This window comes from Arachis hypogaea, chromosome 13 (assembly GCF_003086295.3).
Source record: "Arachis hypogaea cultivar Tifrunner chromosome 13, arahy.Tifrunner.gnm2.J5K5, whole genome shotgun sequence".
Taxonomy (NCBI): domain Eukaryota; kingdom Viridiplantae; phylum Streptophyta; class Magnoliopsida; order Fabales; family Fabaceae; genus Arachis; species Arachis hypogaea.
In genome coordinates, this window is record NC_092048.1 from 34,938,373 (window position 1) to 34,952,851 (window position 14,479).

General features: G+C 30.1%; 1 protein-coding gene across 22 annotated transcripts; it reads left to right on the plus strand.

The window, feature by feature from the left end:
* Positions 1 to 1,260: 1,260 nt before the first annotated feature.
* LOC112738037 (uncharacterized) lies at positions 1,261 to 8,573 on the plus strand. Of its 22 annotated transcripts, none has more exons than XM_025788279.3 (11): positions 1,285 to 2,035; positions 2,156 to 2,294; positions 4,229 to 4,311; positions 4,449 to 4,499; positions 4,712 to 4,765; positions 4,866 to 4,952; positions 5,317 to 5,480; positions 6,718 to 6,754; positions 7,211 to 7,283; positions 7,459 to 7,552; positions 8,217 to 8,573. In XM_025788279.3, the coding sequence occupies exons 4-10, from the start codon at positions 4,461 to 4,463 to the stop codon at positions 7,539 to 7,541; spliced, it is 537 nt and encodes a 178-aa protein (XP_025644064.1). In that variant the 5' UTR covers positions 1,285 to 2,035; positions 2,156 to 2,294; positions 4,229 to 4,311; positions 4,449 to 4,460; the 3' UTR covers positions 7,542 to 7,552; positions 8,217 to 8,573. The 22 variants fall into 22 exon arrangements, 16 of the variants coding, with proteins under 16 accessions (XP_072067781.1, XP_072067780.1, XP_072067785.1 ...); XM_025788280.3 differs by having other exon boundaries at positions 8,265 to 8,573; XR_011869594.1 differs by lacking the exons at positions 2,156 to 2,294; positions 4,449 to 4,499 and adding an exon at positions 5,912 to 6,054 and having other exon boundaries at positions 1,261 to 2,035; positions 8,265 to 8,573.
* Positions 8,574 to 14,479: the final 5,906 nt, after the last annotated feature.

Here is a 14,479-nt window from a genome sequence, read left to right on the forward strand (position 1 = left end):
TTGAGTATTCTTCCAATTTCTCGCATAAACCTTTCGTGCCGTTTGTCTTTCTCTTCTCATGTTTCGTATTCCTTATATGCGCTAGTTCTTAGGGACACGATTTGTGCGTACGGAAAGTGAATATGGTCAATCTATGAAGTTATATGGAGTTGTGGAGTTTTGAGGCAATAAGAGGAAGTGATCATGCTTTATTAAGAGTTCTAAACGAACATTGTGCCTATTTAATTTTAGATTTTGAAATTTGGTTTGCATCAAATTACTTTTATCAACTTTTGCATCATCTAATATATTTTCTTCTATGTTTATGTGATATGATTTTCTTGGAACCTTTAAAATATTCAAAAAGGGATGTGAATATAAATCTTTTCTTCAACTTATATCAATTTTCGAAGGCGAAAATTTTTGTAAGTTGGATAGAATGTAACATCCTGTATTTTTGAAAACATAATTATAAATAAATTGTGATTTTATTTTATTAAGTTTAAAACTTTATAATTTTAGAAATTATTTTATTAGAAATAACTAAATAGATTCGGAGATAACTTTATTTTGAATCAATTAATATTCTTAAGTAATTTTATTATATTGGAATATTTTGTATAATTTTAGTAATTGAAAAATAAGGAAGGATTGTATGATTTAATTTAAGTAACTTTTATCATGAAAAAGTTACGATTTATTTTATTAATTTGATATCTTATCTTATAAATTAATTAATTAAGGGTAATTAAATTAGTTTTATTAATATTTGGAGTTATGTTAATTAATACTCTTGTGTAATTTTATAATTGTTATTTCATATAATTTGAAATTAAGATTTAGTAATGGAAGCAATATATAACTTAATTTAAGAAATCTCTATTATGGATAAATTATGGTTTATTTTATTAGTTTGAGCTTTTAGAGATTAACTTATTAAGAATGATTAAATTGATTTTTATAAATACTTTAAGTTTAAATAAGTTAATATTTATGTACAATTTTTATTATAATTAGATATTTTGTAAATTAAAATTAAAGTTTCAGTAATAGAAAAATAATAAAAAGTTATATCATTTAATTTAAATCATTAAATATTGAGTTTAAACTATATTTTATAAAAATATGATTAATATACTTATTTTTTTAATTTAAATTAAAAATAATTAATTCAACTTAGCAATATATTAATAAATAATGTTCTTAAATATTTTTAAGAGAATATATTTAGTTTTAAAATTATTCTACCCTTTAATTTTATCAAAATATCTATTCATATCTATTCATATTCTTTTATAAAATTTTAATTTCAAACCCTAATTCCCAAAATTAACTCAGAATCCTAATTTCCCCGGTTCCTAACCCTAACAGCCGCAGCCGCAGCCTCACCCTCCTTCATAACAAATGCATACAAATTGAAGAAAGGGGGAAACAGGGAGAAAGAGGGAAGAGAAGGGAGACGGCGCTGGCTGGGGCCTCGCCGCCGTCACCGTCGCTGTCAAGCGTGAAGGGTGGAGAGGAGAGAGCTTGCATCCAAGAGAGAAGAGATGCTGTCTGCCGTCACCGTCGCCGCCCTGGAGCTCGCCATCGAGCTGCTTCACGGCGCCGTCCCGTCCATGGACCCACAAGCTTGCGTTACTGCCGCCGATCCGTTCACAAGCCGTCGTCGATGGGACAGAATCGCGAAGAGAGAGAGAGAGACACACGAAGAGAAGCCCACGACCAGCCTTGTCGCCGTCAGCGCCGCGGGTTGCCGTCGCCATCCTCGCGAGCTGCCACCGCATCGCTGTTATTGAGCTGCAGCACCGCCGTTGTCGCACTCTGCTGCTGCCGCGTCTCGCCAAGCCGCCGCTGGAGGAGGAAGGCCCGCCAGTTTTGTTTCTGCTTATGGGTTTTGGAATCTGAGAAAACGCCACTGCCGTTGTTGTTTGTTGGGTTCAAGATCATTGCTGCCACTGGAATCACGAACCGGAAAGGAGAGGAGGCCGTTTTCTGTTGTCGCTGGTGCTGCCATAGGACGGTTGAAGCCATTGCTGATTATGATTTTGTTATCTGGGTACTGGTCTGATCTTTTCCTTAGGATTGATCCATTTACTTGTTTTGTTTTGTTACTGCTATGGTAGCCATGTTCTGATTTTAATTCTATTTAAGTCCTTGCTTTGTCTTGAATCCCTAGGGCTGAAAATTGCTTTTGATTCCTACTCAATTTAAATCCTCTATTTTACTGCAACCATGGTCAAAGTTGCGAAGGCTGGTATTGTTGCCGTTCTGGTTGTGTGAGAGTTACCGCTGCTGCCCTGACACTAAAAGAGAAGGTATTTGTTACGTTAAAGTATGCGATTGCGACATCGAGGTAGGGGGTTTAAAACGATTTTAATTTAAGAATGCCTACAAGGTTTATTGAATAACTGCAAATAGATTTAATAGCTGTGATTAATTGGTTGATTATGTGAATATTGAATTGTGGCTGAAGTTGTGATTGGAATTGGTTTTGAGGGGTATTGAAGGGTTGGGTTTTGAATACTAAATGGTTTGCTGAAAATCTGGTTCTCTTGAAAATAAACGGCAACTTTGAAAGTGAATCAGTGACTCTATAGTGACTGAAATGATAAGAATTTAAGTGTTAAGTAAATTATATTAAGTGTAATTGTGAAAACTCAATTTTGAAGGTTTCGTATCAACTAGAGAATTAGTTATGATTTTTCAAAGTTGAATTCTAAATCTGATTTTCTGCGTAATTTCTATACCGAGTCAGCAACTTTGAAAAACTACAACTAAATCTGTGATTATCGGAATTGCGTGGGACCAAGTCCGGATTAAGCTTGGGAATATAGGGAGCTAGACTGCTGAATTTGAGACTTTTTCATTAAGTTTATGATTTATGGTGAATTTTTGAATTATGGATGTCAAATCTGGTTTTTTTGCAGAACGTTTAACACAGCAGCAACTTGTTTCCTCTATTAGAAATTCTCCAGTTTGCATTTTTAAATGGAACCAATTTTAAATGAAGCTCTGGTTCTAACACTTTAATTTCATAAAAATTTAGAATTGTTAGAGTTGTGGTTTTAAAGATTTGGATTTTTAAAGTAAGATGTATTATGCAGTAAAAGTCAGGTTTTGTTTTCTAAGTCAGTAACTTTGAGACTTTATAATTTTTAATTCTGGAATGATATTGAGATGCAACCAATTGGAGGTGAAAGTTGAGTATGTTTAGTATAGTTTAAATGTTCAACTATTAAACTCAAATTTGAAGACTCTTGCAGGGTTCTGATTGAAAGGCTTTCATACACCTCAAGTTGTAGTTTAAGAAATTTGTTAATTAATCTGGTGTAAGAGGGATGAATGACTAGCTTCCGGTTCTTTTACTGCTCTGTTGTTACAGCTCCTTTCAGTCCTTAACTGCTTTGTTACATTCTAGCTTTCAGTCCTTTTATGCGAGCATTTGTTGTGGAGCTTCTGTTCACTATTTTTTTGTATTTTTTTAAGTGCTTCTATTACTTTATGGTTTTTGTTACAAATTGATGCTGAAAGCTTGCAAAGAATTTGGCCTAATTTTACTATATTCAAGTATTGTTTGTTAGGTTGGATCAGATAATTAGTGATATTCTGGATTCTATTTTCTCAAATAATATTCTGACTTTATTTACAAAATGCAAATTTAAATTTGGCTTTATTAACAAACTTACAGTGGTTTCTTTTTATTTGGTCAATTTAGACTTCAACTCTAAATCTGATAACGTATTCTTCATTCATATGTGTCTATATTTTGGGTTGTTGTGTATGCTGCTATGAGCTTCAATTTAGATCTTTCTTTGTGGTTTCTAATTGAAATGATTGGTTGTACTCTTGGTCTAATATAAGATAAGGTTATCAACACTCATAGGTAGGAAGCTTATTGGGAGGCTCCTCAAAATCTTTTCTTACCATGGTACACTCTAACCCCGACAACAATATAAGAAAACAGAGGAAAAACAGAGGAAAAAAGAATTCGTACCCCTTTTATTTTTTCCCCACCTTTCTTAACATGTGTCCTATTATGTTGTCTAAGTTGTGTGTTCTTACTGTTGGTATAAGTATTTTGATATTATCCCTTAAGAGTTATTACATATCTTGGAGATTTGTTAAGTTTAGATTTATATATTTGATCATTCCTCCAGTATATCAAGTGACTTTTGCAAATAAGTTGAGCTTATCTTCTATCATACAATCCTAATCTTACCATAACTTGATCTATTATTGTGTTTTGCAGTTGCTCAATGTTCCAAATCCTGCTGTTCTTGACATTCCTGTTTGTGCATTGGGGGGTGGATATTGGAATTGCCTAAAGACTAGGTAATACCATTATGAAAACAAGTTTGTTAGGTACTCATAAAGATTTTTTATGCCTTTGAATGATTAATTTAAATTTTTAATTTAGTCAAAAGAAAAATACTGCAAAAGCATTATGTTATTCTTTTGCATGTTGTCAGATAGGTATATCCATGATGAGGAAGGAAGTTGAGAACGATGAGTCTATAAAAGTAATTCGTTTCTGTTGCTGTTTCCATATATATTTTTTAACTCAAAACAAATAAACAAAGGCCATGCTTTTATATCAGCTGGATTTGATTTTAAGAAAAGGATTTAGGTTTGGAAATATTTGAAACTTTTCTGTGGTCAATTATTTGAGCTGGAACCAACATACGGACTTAAGAAATTTTTGTTTAAAGGTTTTTGTTCTGATTTTTTGCAGGAATCTTCAACTCTTAGAAAAATATTGGCCGTGAACTTCAACTTCCTGCACATGGTAAAAGAAATTCAAAAAATATAGTCATATGAATAAGCATACAAATTAGAAGTTTTTAACAATTATTTGAATGGTTTCTGCTCATTGCAATATTGTGCAGTTAGTTGGAGATGATCTCTTGATGTTTAATGCAAAACGCATTGAGAGAGTAGTACTAGAGTATGCAGGTAACGCTCTTTTTCTTAAGGTAAGTGATTTAAATGGACTTTGATGGTGTTCCTTTGTTTAGTTCAAAATTGTTCTCACTTTTTCTTCATAAAATTAATCATATTTCGTTAATAGAGATGTTTGGATATCCAGAGTTTGAAAAAAGTTGCTTCTTTATGCAATACATTAGAAGATAGAGTTTACAAGTTTTTTACCCATATTAAAACACTGTTGCATGAGCTATTTTTGATAAATTAATTTTTTTAATTGCTATTTTGTTATTTTTTTTATTGCTGTTCTTCCTCTGACATGGATTTCTATAGTATTTTACTTATGCATTTGTTTTTGTCAATCTTTAAACGTGCATAAATTTAATTTAATTGTTACGATAATTATAAATACAGAGCAAAGTCCAAAAACAGCCAATTAGACAGAACCCAGAAGTTACTCTTTGCTGTGATGTACGCTGTAAGATTGTAGGAAGAAGTGAAGAACCCAATGTCTACATAAGCAATGAACAAACCACTGCGGCTGCAACGCTTTCCTTCATTCAAACTTCAATTTCATGGTAATAGCTACTACCTCTGTTGATAAGTTCATTTTTTAATTGATTTTTTGCTGCTTTTTCTTTTTGTTCTTCCATTGCCATTAAAAATCACGACATAGAAGCGCAAGTATGAACTTACTGTTTTGTTAAATTTACATATAAATCTTTGATGCAATTTCTGATTCTGCTGTAAGTTTGCGACTTAAAAAAATATATATTAAAAGGAGATTAGAACATGAAATTAAGAAAGAAAACAAAGCTCAACAGATTGACCTTTGTTGTTTTTTTTCTTTTCTTTATTTTCCATTGACCTGATTTTTATCAAGTCTATAAAGACTGAGATACATGCAGTTTCAGTCTTATAATAGTGATAATTGCTATGGTGACCAAAGTACATATCGTAATATTCACTTCTAAAGCTCATACATTTTATATACCCCATTGTAATGTAGATCAACCAAGTTGGAATTGTTACAGAGATCATTGAGGTGGTGAAGTAGGCAAAGGAAGTACATTGGGGAGTGTTAACTTTTCATAGATTTGGGAAAACTATAGACTCTTTCATTGTTGCCAATGGAATTAAGTAAATCAGACAGTTAGTATGATCTTCTAATAATTCTTTTGTCTTCATATGTTTATATGTTATGACTTCGTTCAAGTAAATTTTATTGAGAAAAAAGTCTACTATATTTGTAAATTGGTTTCTTGAAACTTATCTTATTACTCTTTAAAGGAATTGCATCTACCGTAGAATATTAATATTTGTTTCTCAGTATCTATTAATTGGACAAAAGTGCTTATGTTTTTATGAATTTTTTTAGACTTTATATTTGATGGGTTGGTAGTGATTTGAGTAAGGTGTATGCAATTCTCACCAAAGCCTTTACTAGATTTTAACATTCTTTTAAGTCTAATGCATTTTCTTTTTATTAAAATCTCAATTGCTGAGATTTTTCTATCATTCAATAAACCTGAAAAATTTATATTCCATAATTTAAAAGAATTGATAAGAACTAGATGAACATGGAGCAGTTTACTTTTTGTTTGCGGCTTAATCATATGATGCTTTCATGAGATGGTTTCATTGTGATTTTAGAGTTTGTATATTGAAAACTTTTAATTAATATGCATGCTCAGGAGAAATCACTTGAACTGTTGTCGGCATCTTAGGTCTCTCACATACTCTAATTAATTAGTTACTTCAATTGTATCTACTATATCATCATTGATCTTAATTACTTTCTTTTGTCTTGCTCAGGAAACATAATTTCTGCCTTCCTGTTCTTGTCCCCAGTGTAAGTTTGATATATTTTGCCTTCATTCTTAACTATCTCTTTTTATGGGGCCATATTTTTGTCATTTTTATTTGCATCTAATCTTCCTAGAGTAAAAAGGAAACAAGTGTCTTAATTAGGATGATGCAAAACACTAATTTAGTATTGCTTGTGCTGTTTTATCATTGGGTTTTAAGGTTTAACGGGTTTCATTGATATTTAATTTGATTGCATGGTAATTAGCTAATTTTTGGTACTTAATTACTTTGGTTAGATAAAGATAACTCTCTAATTATTTAAGATTAATTATTAATTTAAGATAAAAATATTCATTTTTCTTTCGTGTTATTTCGATCTGTTTTTGCTTCCCTGGTTGAAGTGTGAAAAATTGTGTCTTGATTTTCGCCTGGATTGTTGCAAGTTGCTATGATATTCCTTCCCTTTTTTACGATGGATTTTCTCTATTTTGTGTTTCAGAGAGATCCAAAATCCTGTGAATCACGTAATCCAATGTGCTCGAAGCCTACACCAGCCTTCAAAAAGTCGCAAAGTAACCCTTCCTTACCTATTTCCTTCATTTCTTTATTCTAATTTTTATCTCATTGAAAGGAGCTGGTTTGTTTCTTATAAAACTATTTGGTGCTCTTGTGAGGTCCATGTTGAGTTTGCAGGTATCATTAACATTTTATTTCATCCCCCCCCAAAAAAAAAATATTTGGACACAGGAGTTGAGAGGCAAATTTGGTCTTGTTGCCTTTTTTTTTTTTTGCTTCTTCAATTGTGCAGCAGTTTTTGGGTTCAGAGATAAAATACTTTTGGGTAAGTTAAGTAAGACCACTACTTGTTTATTTTTTATATGAATTATTCTTTTGTTTTCTTTTGTGTGGGTTTATAAATTTTACCTTTTTATGATATGTGAAAGTTTATATGTGTGTAAAAATAAGTTAATGTATTTATAGGGTGCAATTGTATTCACTGGTTTATTGTTTTTTTTTTTTTTCTGGTTTTCTGATTTTATGGTATTTTATCTTCTTGATTATTTACTTTCTAAATACATATTTTGTTTACCTCTCTTATGAAATAAAATTAGTAAGAAACTTATGGTTATTTGTTTCTCTCTTTTATTTATTTCTTTTTTCCTTGTCTGAATCTTTTTTTCCCTTCTGTTTTCTTGGGTGTTGAACTAAATAATTAATAAGTGTTGCTGTTTTGTCATTTTTTTTCACCATTTGCTTGAGATTGGAGCTATTTATCTCTCTATATCTAACTGTTGAATTATGCCTTTTTATGCATTCAATTTCGAAAAACTATTGTTTTAAAACAGTGGAAAATTCTTTAAAAATCTTTATGGTGTAATTTCAACCGCTGGGTTCCTTTATTTTATTCTGTTGTTTCTCTAATCTTTTGGTTTTTATCTTCTTGGATACTTATTTTATCAATGTATATTTTGTTTCCCTCTATTCTGACGTGTTATGAGTGATAGGCGTGATGGATGACGATTTGCTTTTGATGGTCCGCTCTGGTTTTGCAGTGGCGGCGGTGCCAGTGCTGGGTATGACTCTTCATTCATATTACTCTGTTTTTTGTTATTTTTCATTTTATTTTTCACCTCTGTGCCTTATTATTTATATATAGGCGTGCATCACGATTTTTATTTGGAACCTGTTTAAAATACTTTCTCACTTTTTAGGAGGTCTTGGTTTTTCTCTTTTTTTTTGTGATTATTATGCTGAAAGTATGCCATTTAAATATTTTCTTTGATTTAGAGAATGTATCTATTCCTGCTGTGAAGAAAACAAAAGAAGTTTACTGAATGAGAAAAATAGTAGGTTTATATTAAGAATTGTTGGATATTAAGTTTGTTTTTCTAATTTCCTTTTGTTGTCACACAAAGGGTACCAGATTGAAACTCTTAATGGTACCTCAATCATTAACTAAGTTCTCAAGACCTTCGATTATAAAAGCATTCGAATGACCTCTTAGAATACGTAACTGAACCTGGTTATGTTTGGAGTCAATAATCAATATTTTATCCTCAAAGGATTTCTTGTACTCTCTGGGAAGCTCATGGATGTTCTGTGACTATAACATAAAATTAGATTTATGTATGAATATGTATGGAATCAACTAAACATTAGGAATAAACTAGAATTATTAAATAAATAAAAATCAATAACCAAAAAGTTCTTGTTGTGAGGGAGCATATAATACCGAAAATGGGATGATATATAAGTAAAAAATACGACTCTCTTCCACCAATTTATGAGAGATTTGTTGGGTCTCCATCTGATATGAGAAAATGTGAATTATTCTAGCAAGATAAAATGTGAATTATTCTAGCAAGATAAGTAGCACAGACTGGTAGTACTGAAGTAAGAACTAAAACAATAAATAAACTGAAGCTGGATATGAAAGTTTAATAAAAGAGAAATGCAAATACCTTTTGGGAAAGTAAATCTTCTAGAGATACACAAATGTAATTATTTTATTAAAAGTAACATGAATGAAATTGGAGAAGAGGACAACATTTATAAACTTAACCATATGTGTTTATAAATGCAAAAATCCTTGTAGTGCTGTATTTATAGAATGCAATTGAAAGAAAAAAGAAGGAAAGAGTATTGCGTAAAAAATATAAAATATAATTTTCAAAATGATGATACTATAGATGTTATATCTGTGAAGCTATAGCTTAGAGGTAATTATTGAATGACTTTTTACTGATAGAAAATGAAGATCAAGAAGAAAAAGTTACTATTTCATCGAGAATATAACAAAGTACTATACGTAAATGACAGATACATGAAGATGAAGTATTACTCAATTAATGTTTATTGGTGGAGTAAACTGAGTAATGATTACATGAGAGAGTGTAGCTTGTGGAAGGGTAATGGCCTAGTAAACTATTGGTCATGAAGAAACCATAGCAGACCTTGGGAAAGAAACCAAACAATTAATCTTCGAAAAGCTTATAATACAAAGAAAAGAAGACGACAAAATTTTTAAATAGTAGAAAAAGATTGTGTTCATTTAAAAAGTTGAGCATCACTGAAGATGAAGTAATGTAATGAATTCTTAAAATCTGTAGTTGAAAAAGGAACTAATGATGCATGTATGACACAAAAAATCATGGTTGGAATAAGAAAATTAATATAAAAAAAGTAAATAATGTATAGTTTGTTCACATTACATGGTATTCAGATTTGTTATTCAATATCAATATGTTATCTAGGTTACAATGTAGGAAGCTCATGTTTAATAACTCTGTATAAAAAAATTTATAGGGATATAGAAAAAAAGAAATAACTAAGTTAGAAAAATATTATTTTAAATATTATGATACTTTGGATATCATAGCTTCCAAACTGTAGCTTAGGGATAATTATTGTCTGATTACCTTATAACAGAAAGTAAAGATAAGAAAAAAAATTGTCGTGGTTTTATCGAAAATGTAAAAAAGTACTAAATATAAAAGACAAATATATGAAAATTAACTCTTACTCAATTGATCAGTATTGGTGGAACTATGTGAGTAATGAGTACATGACAGGGTGTAACTTGTGGAAGGTAATAGCTTTGAAAAGTATTGGTCACAAAAAATCAGAGCAAATAATCGGAGAAACAAAAGGCCAATTACAGTTCTTCAGGTTGGAAAGTGAAGTTGTAGACACGGCTCGTAGGTATACATGATAACCAATTCAAAAAAGAAAAAAAAAATTGTAAAAAAAAGTCAAGTTAAGGTAGACAGTTTTTCTAAACTAAATGAAAAATTCATGATACATAATATTCAACAAATTTATTAACATGTCATTCAAATTAAACGTAAATTTAGCAGTAAGATAGGTAAAGATATACATGTAAATTTGTAGGACATACTTGTAATTTTTTTCTTTTCAAATTCTAGACAAGTAATGTTTAGAGTACTAAATATCTGTGTTAAAAAAAGGTAAGTAATTAAAAATCAGTTATTACATGTGCATAATGTAATGTTAGAAAAATTACTAAATGAATCATATAATTAGCAACATGTATATAAAGATTCAACATTACTATAATTATAGGTGTACATTCTAATATGTCGTGATTTTGGTTCATATATCCTACATTTATGAAAATAACATGATACAGATGGTAAAGTAACAAAAACGAAGGAAAAAAAATTCCAATCAAAGATAACTAAACTTTCTTATATGTTGTTGTATGAGTTCATTTGATGAGTCCATTCATTGAAATTAAACTGAAATGAAAAAATGACGATTAGTGATATTGAGAGACTAAAAACTAATTAGTTGCCTTGATTTTTTTGGACATTTTTAATTTAAAAACTTGAGAAAAAATAGCTAATAGTATATCACACAATGGAAAGATATGATCTGTAGAAGAATTCAAGCAATTAAGAAAGAAAAGCTGTTTAGTGAAAGAAAAAAAATAAAATACATTGCTAAAAAAGGAATTAAATAAACACGCATAACAATACATGATCGCAGTTCAAAGAAATACATAACTTAGTGATAGAAGTGATCATGAGAATGAACTGATCGAGAATATGATGAAAGAAAATTAAAACATAAGTAATTAACTAAATGCGTGTCAATATAGTTTATATTGACAATATCTTTATAGACTAAGGACCTTGAGATGCATGTTAGATTCATCATTGGGGTATATAGAAAATCTCAATAAAGTACCATGTCTGAATCCATTAGACTTTGCAAGATGCTTCCAACCTCTAGTCAGATATAGCTGAATCTTCCTTTTTTTATTCCAGCGTAATCCCAGTTGATATGAACATCCATTATCGAGAACAACATTCACATTGTCAGGCTTGCTTGGAAAAGCATTCTATGCGAATCTGGTGGGCAAAACCTGTTAAAAAAAATGTTACTACTAAATTCTGAACCAATTTAGGAAAAAAGATATAAACTCTGAATAAATATAAACTCACCACAGCACTATTTTGAATCTGGTTGTATGAAACTTGTTTAATGCACCAAAAAGCATTATTAATTAAGTAGCAGGTGTCTATGGTATTAAAATCTAAAGTTTTAGCACGACGGACATAACCTGACTTTAAGGGGGTGGAAGAACCTAAATCTATGTTGGATGTAGTTCCATTTTTAAAAGAGCCAAAGTTAAAATCCAATGCATTACCATAAAGAACATGTAAAGGATAATCCGTAGAGTTGTTGACATTATTATTAACTGAACCATAACGAAATGAATCCTCATTGTGTTGGAATTGATAAGAGTTGTTTGCATTTGGATTTGTTGTCATTAGCTGGTTGTGAACATTATATTGGGTAAAGGCAGAAAAGCTAGCACCAAGATCAACCTTCTGTGTAGGAAAAGAACCATTAGTGTTACTATGTAGAGTTAAAATAATGGGAGAAATATGAGTATAAGAGTAAGCAGGGTTTGTATTTTGAGGTAACGAATGTGGTATATCTTGAAGGATATCTGCAACTGATTTAGTGTTTAAATCTCCAGTAGGGTGGTCTACAATCATCTTACACATGTTATTATCTTTGACCTTTTGCAAGAAAAATACATCTTCCCCAACATATATTAACTTCAACCAACCACCTTTTTTAAGAGAGTAGAACTTCAGTAAATTTTCCAAACCAAATAGAATATAACCAGAAGTTTTGCCTTTCCCCAAATGCAGTTCTATTTGATTATCATTGAGATCAACAAATAACATCCTCTCTTTGAGATGATCTTTGTAGGTGTGATAAAAAATTGAAGGCAACTCATGCATTATCTAATATATAAAAAAAAAGGTGTTTAGATACTAATATACAAAATAATTATTGAAAAAGTACAAAATATTGATCAATATATAAGTTGATGAGCAATCATTTAAGAATATTACCCTAAGAGGATCCACTTGCATGTAGAAAATTCTATCATGGTTAAATTCGGGAGGCATGAAATGAGTAGTATCCATTTCCAATATTGGTAACTAACAAAAATAAGAAGCAAATTTAAATGTATAATGGTATAAAAAACTGACTTTGTGTAAAAGATATGATATTGAAGAGACAGTATTGAATTTGAAGAAGAAAGAAACTATAAACTTATGAAGGAGGAAGAACTTGTTAGTTGTTGAAATATCTCTGGAAAAAAGGCAATAAATCGCAAAGGGTGGATGTACTTTATATAGATGTAATAGTCTTCTTGAAAATGGTAATGGCTATAGTAAGTACATATAAGATATAAGATATAAATTACGTTAGTAGAGTGGGGATAACCAAAAAAATCTGACATAAGTAATTAGTGCATGCTGTAAAATATCAATGTGTCAGAATAATGTCTTGAAGAATAAAGTCTAGTGAGAATAATTGTACGTGTACTCATTGCATAATAAATTAGTAGGGGAATAAAAAAACAAATAAAAAAGATTAAATTTTCAGCCATTAAATTAGAAGGAGGTATGGAATAAAGAACTGTTTGGTGAATAAGAAAAAAGAGAATATAAATATAATATGAATATAAATATAGATTAATAAGAGGTTATACATTAAAAAGAATATATAGAACTTAGGGATTTTTAATACACAATTTTAACTGTGATATGTTAGTCCATGCACGAATTGGTTTACATCAGCTGTGAAATAAGTGTAATTAGATTTTATTAATTAATAACAAAAAGTTATTTACATGACATTTTGTCAAGAAGATGTCAAATAAAAGTACTTATTATGTTAAGATTTAAAAAAGGAGTGGATACAAATTGTAAATAAAGGAATAATAAAATCAATAAAGACAATCAACCTTATTTAAACATATGAAATTGAGTTAATAGATAAGAACCAAGCATGAGTTACATATGACATAGAAATTTGTCTACAACTTATTATAATAGAAGGACTATGAATTATGTGCATAACACTAACATTCTTATTGGAATAAAAGACACACTGAGACTAACTTAAAACATAACCTTGATGTGATTAAATCACATCATATATTATTTAGCAATTAAAACGAAACTACAAAAATATAAGAAAAAGGTTCTTGAAAAGCTATTCTTCATGAAGCTTTACAACATTATGAACTTCTTCAACGGTAATCTTTCGAGACTTAGTAGATGACTGATTCTCAAAATCTGGATAAACATCAATAAGACTTTTGGTACATGAAGTAGCCTCGATGAGTCCCCTTTTTGGAGTCGAAAATGAATCAGTATTATCATCACCAATTATCTCAATGGAGGCGAACCTATTTGTTGTATAGAATGCAAAATTGCAATTAAATTATATAGTTAATTATAGTAGCCTAAAATGGTAAGGAAAAATGAGGAATTAAGAATTTGTAATCTTGGGAGTTTCAGTAGAGTCGGAAAGAATAGTAATAAGTTCAGAATTTTCATGGACCAATTTTTTCTGAAATAAAATTCAAAATGATATATAGAATGAACCAATAATATAGATTTAAAGAAACTTAAAATCTTTGTAAACATACATTATATATCTTGTGTTTATCAAGAAATTTTGAAATGATTGAATTATCAGCACAAAGCTTAAGAACAACAATTCTGCATGGTTGGAAAGCATTGATATCTTCCATCTTAACTGAAATCTTAAATATGAAGTTCTTGTCAACGAAAGTATTGAGCTCCTGAGGATATTCATTCTTCAAACCTCCTTGATTAAAATGTAACATATGAATTGAATTAATGATGCAGAAATTGGCATATTAATAACAAAAAAATAAATTAGAAAATAGAGAAAGATTTAAAAAATC

What these genes read in the sequence shown, in the direction of transcription:
- LOC112738037 (XM_072211680.1), top strand. Translation starts at nt 4,461, where the DNA reads ATGATGAGGAAGGAAGTTGAGAACGATGAGTCTATAAAA. An exon ending in ACTTCAACTTCCTGCACATG is followed by an intron (nt 4,766 to 4,865) that starts GTAAAAGAAATT and finishes AATATTGTGCAG; the next exon opens with TTAGTTGGAGATGATCTCTT. An exon ending in GTAACGCTCTTTTTCTTAAG is followed by an intron (nt 4,953 to 5,316) that starts GTAAGTGATTTA and finishes TTATAAATACAG; the next exon opens with AGCAAAGTCCAAAAACAGCC.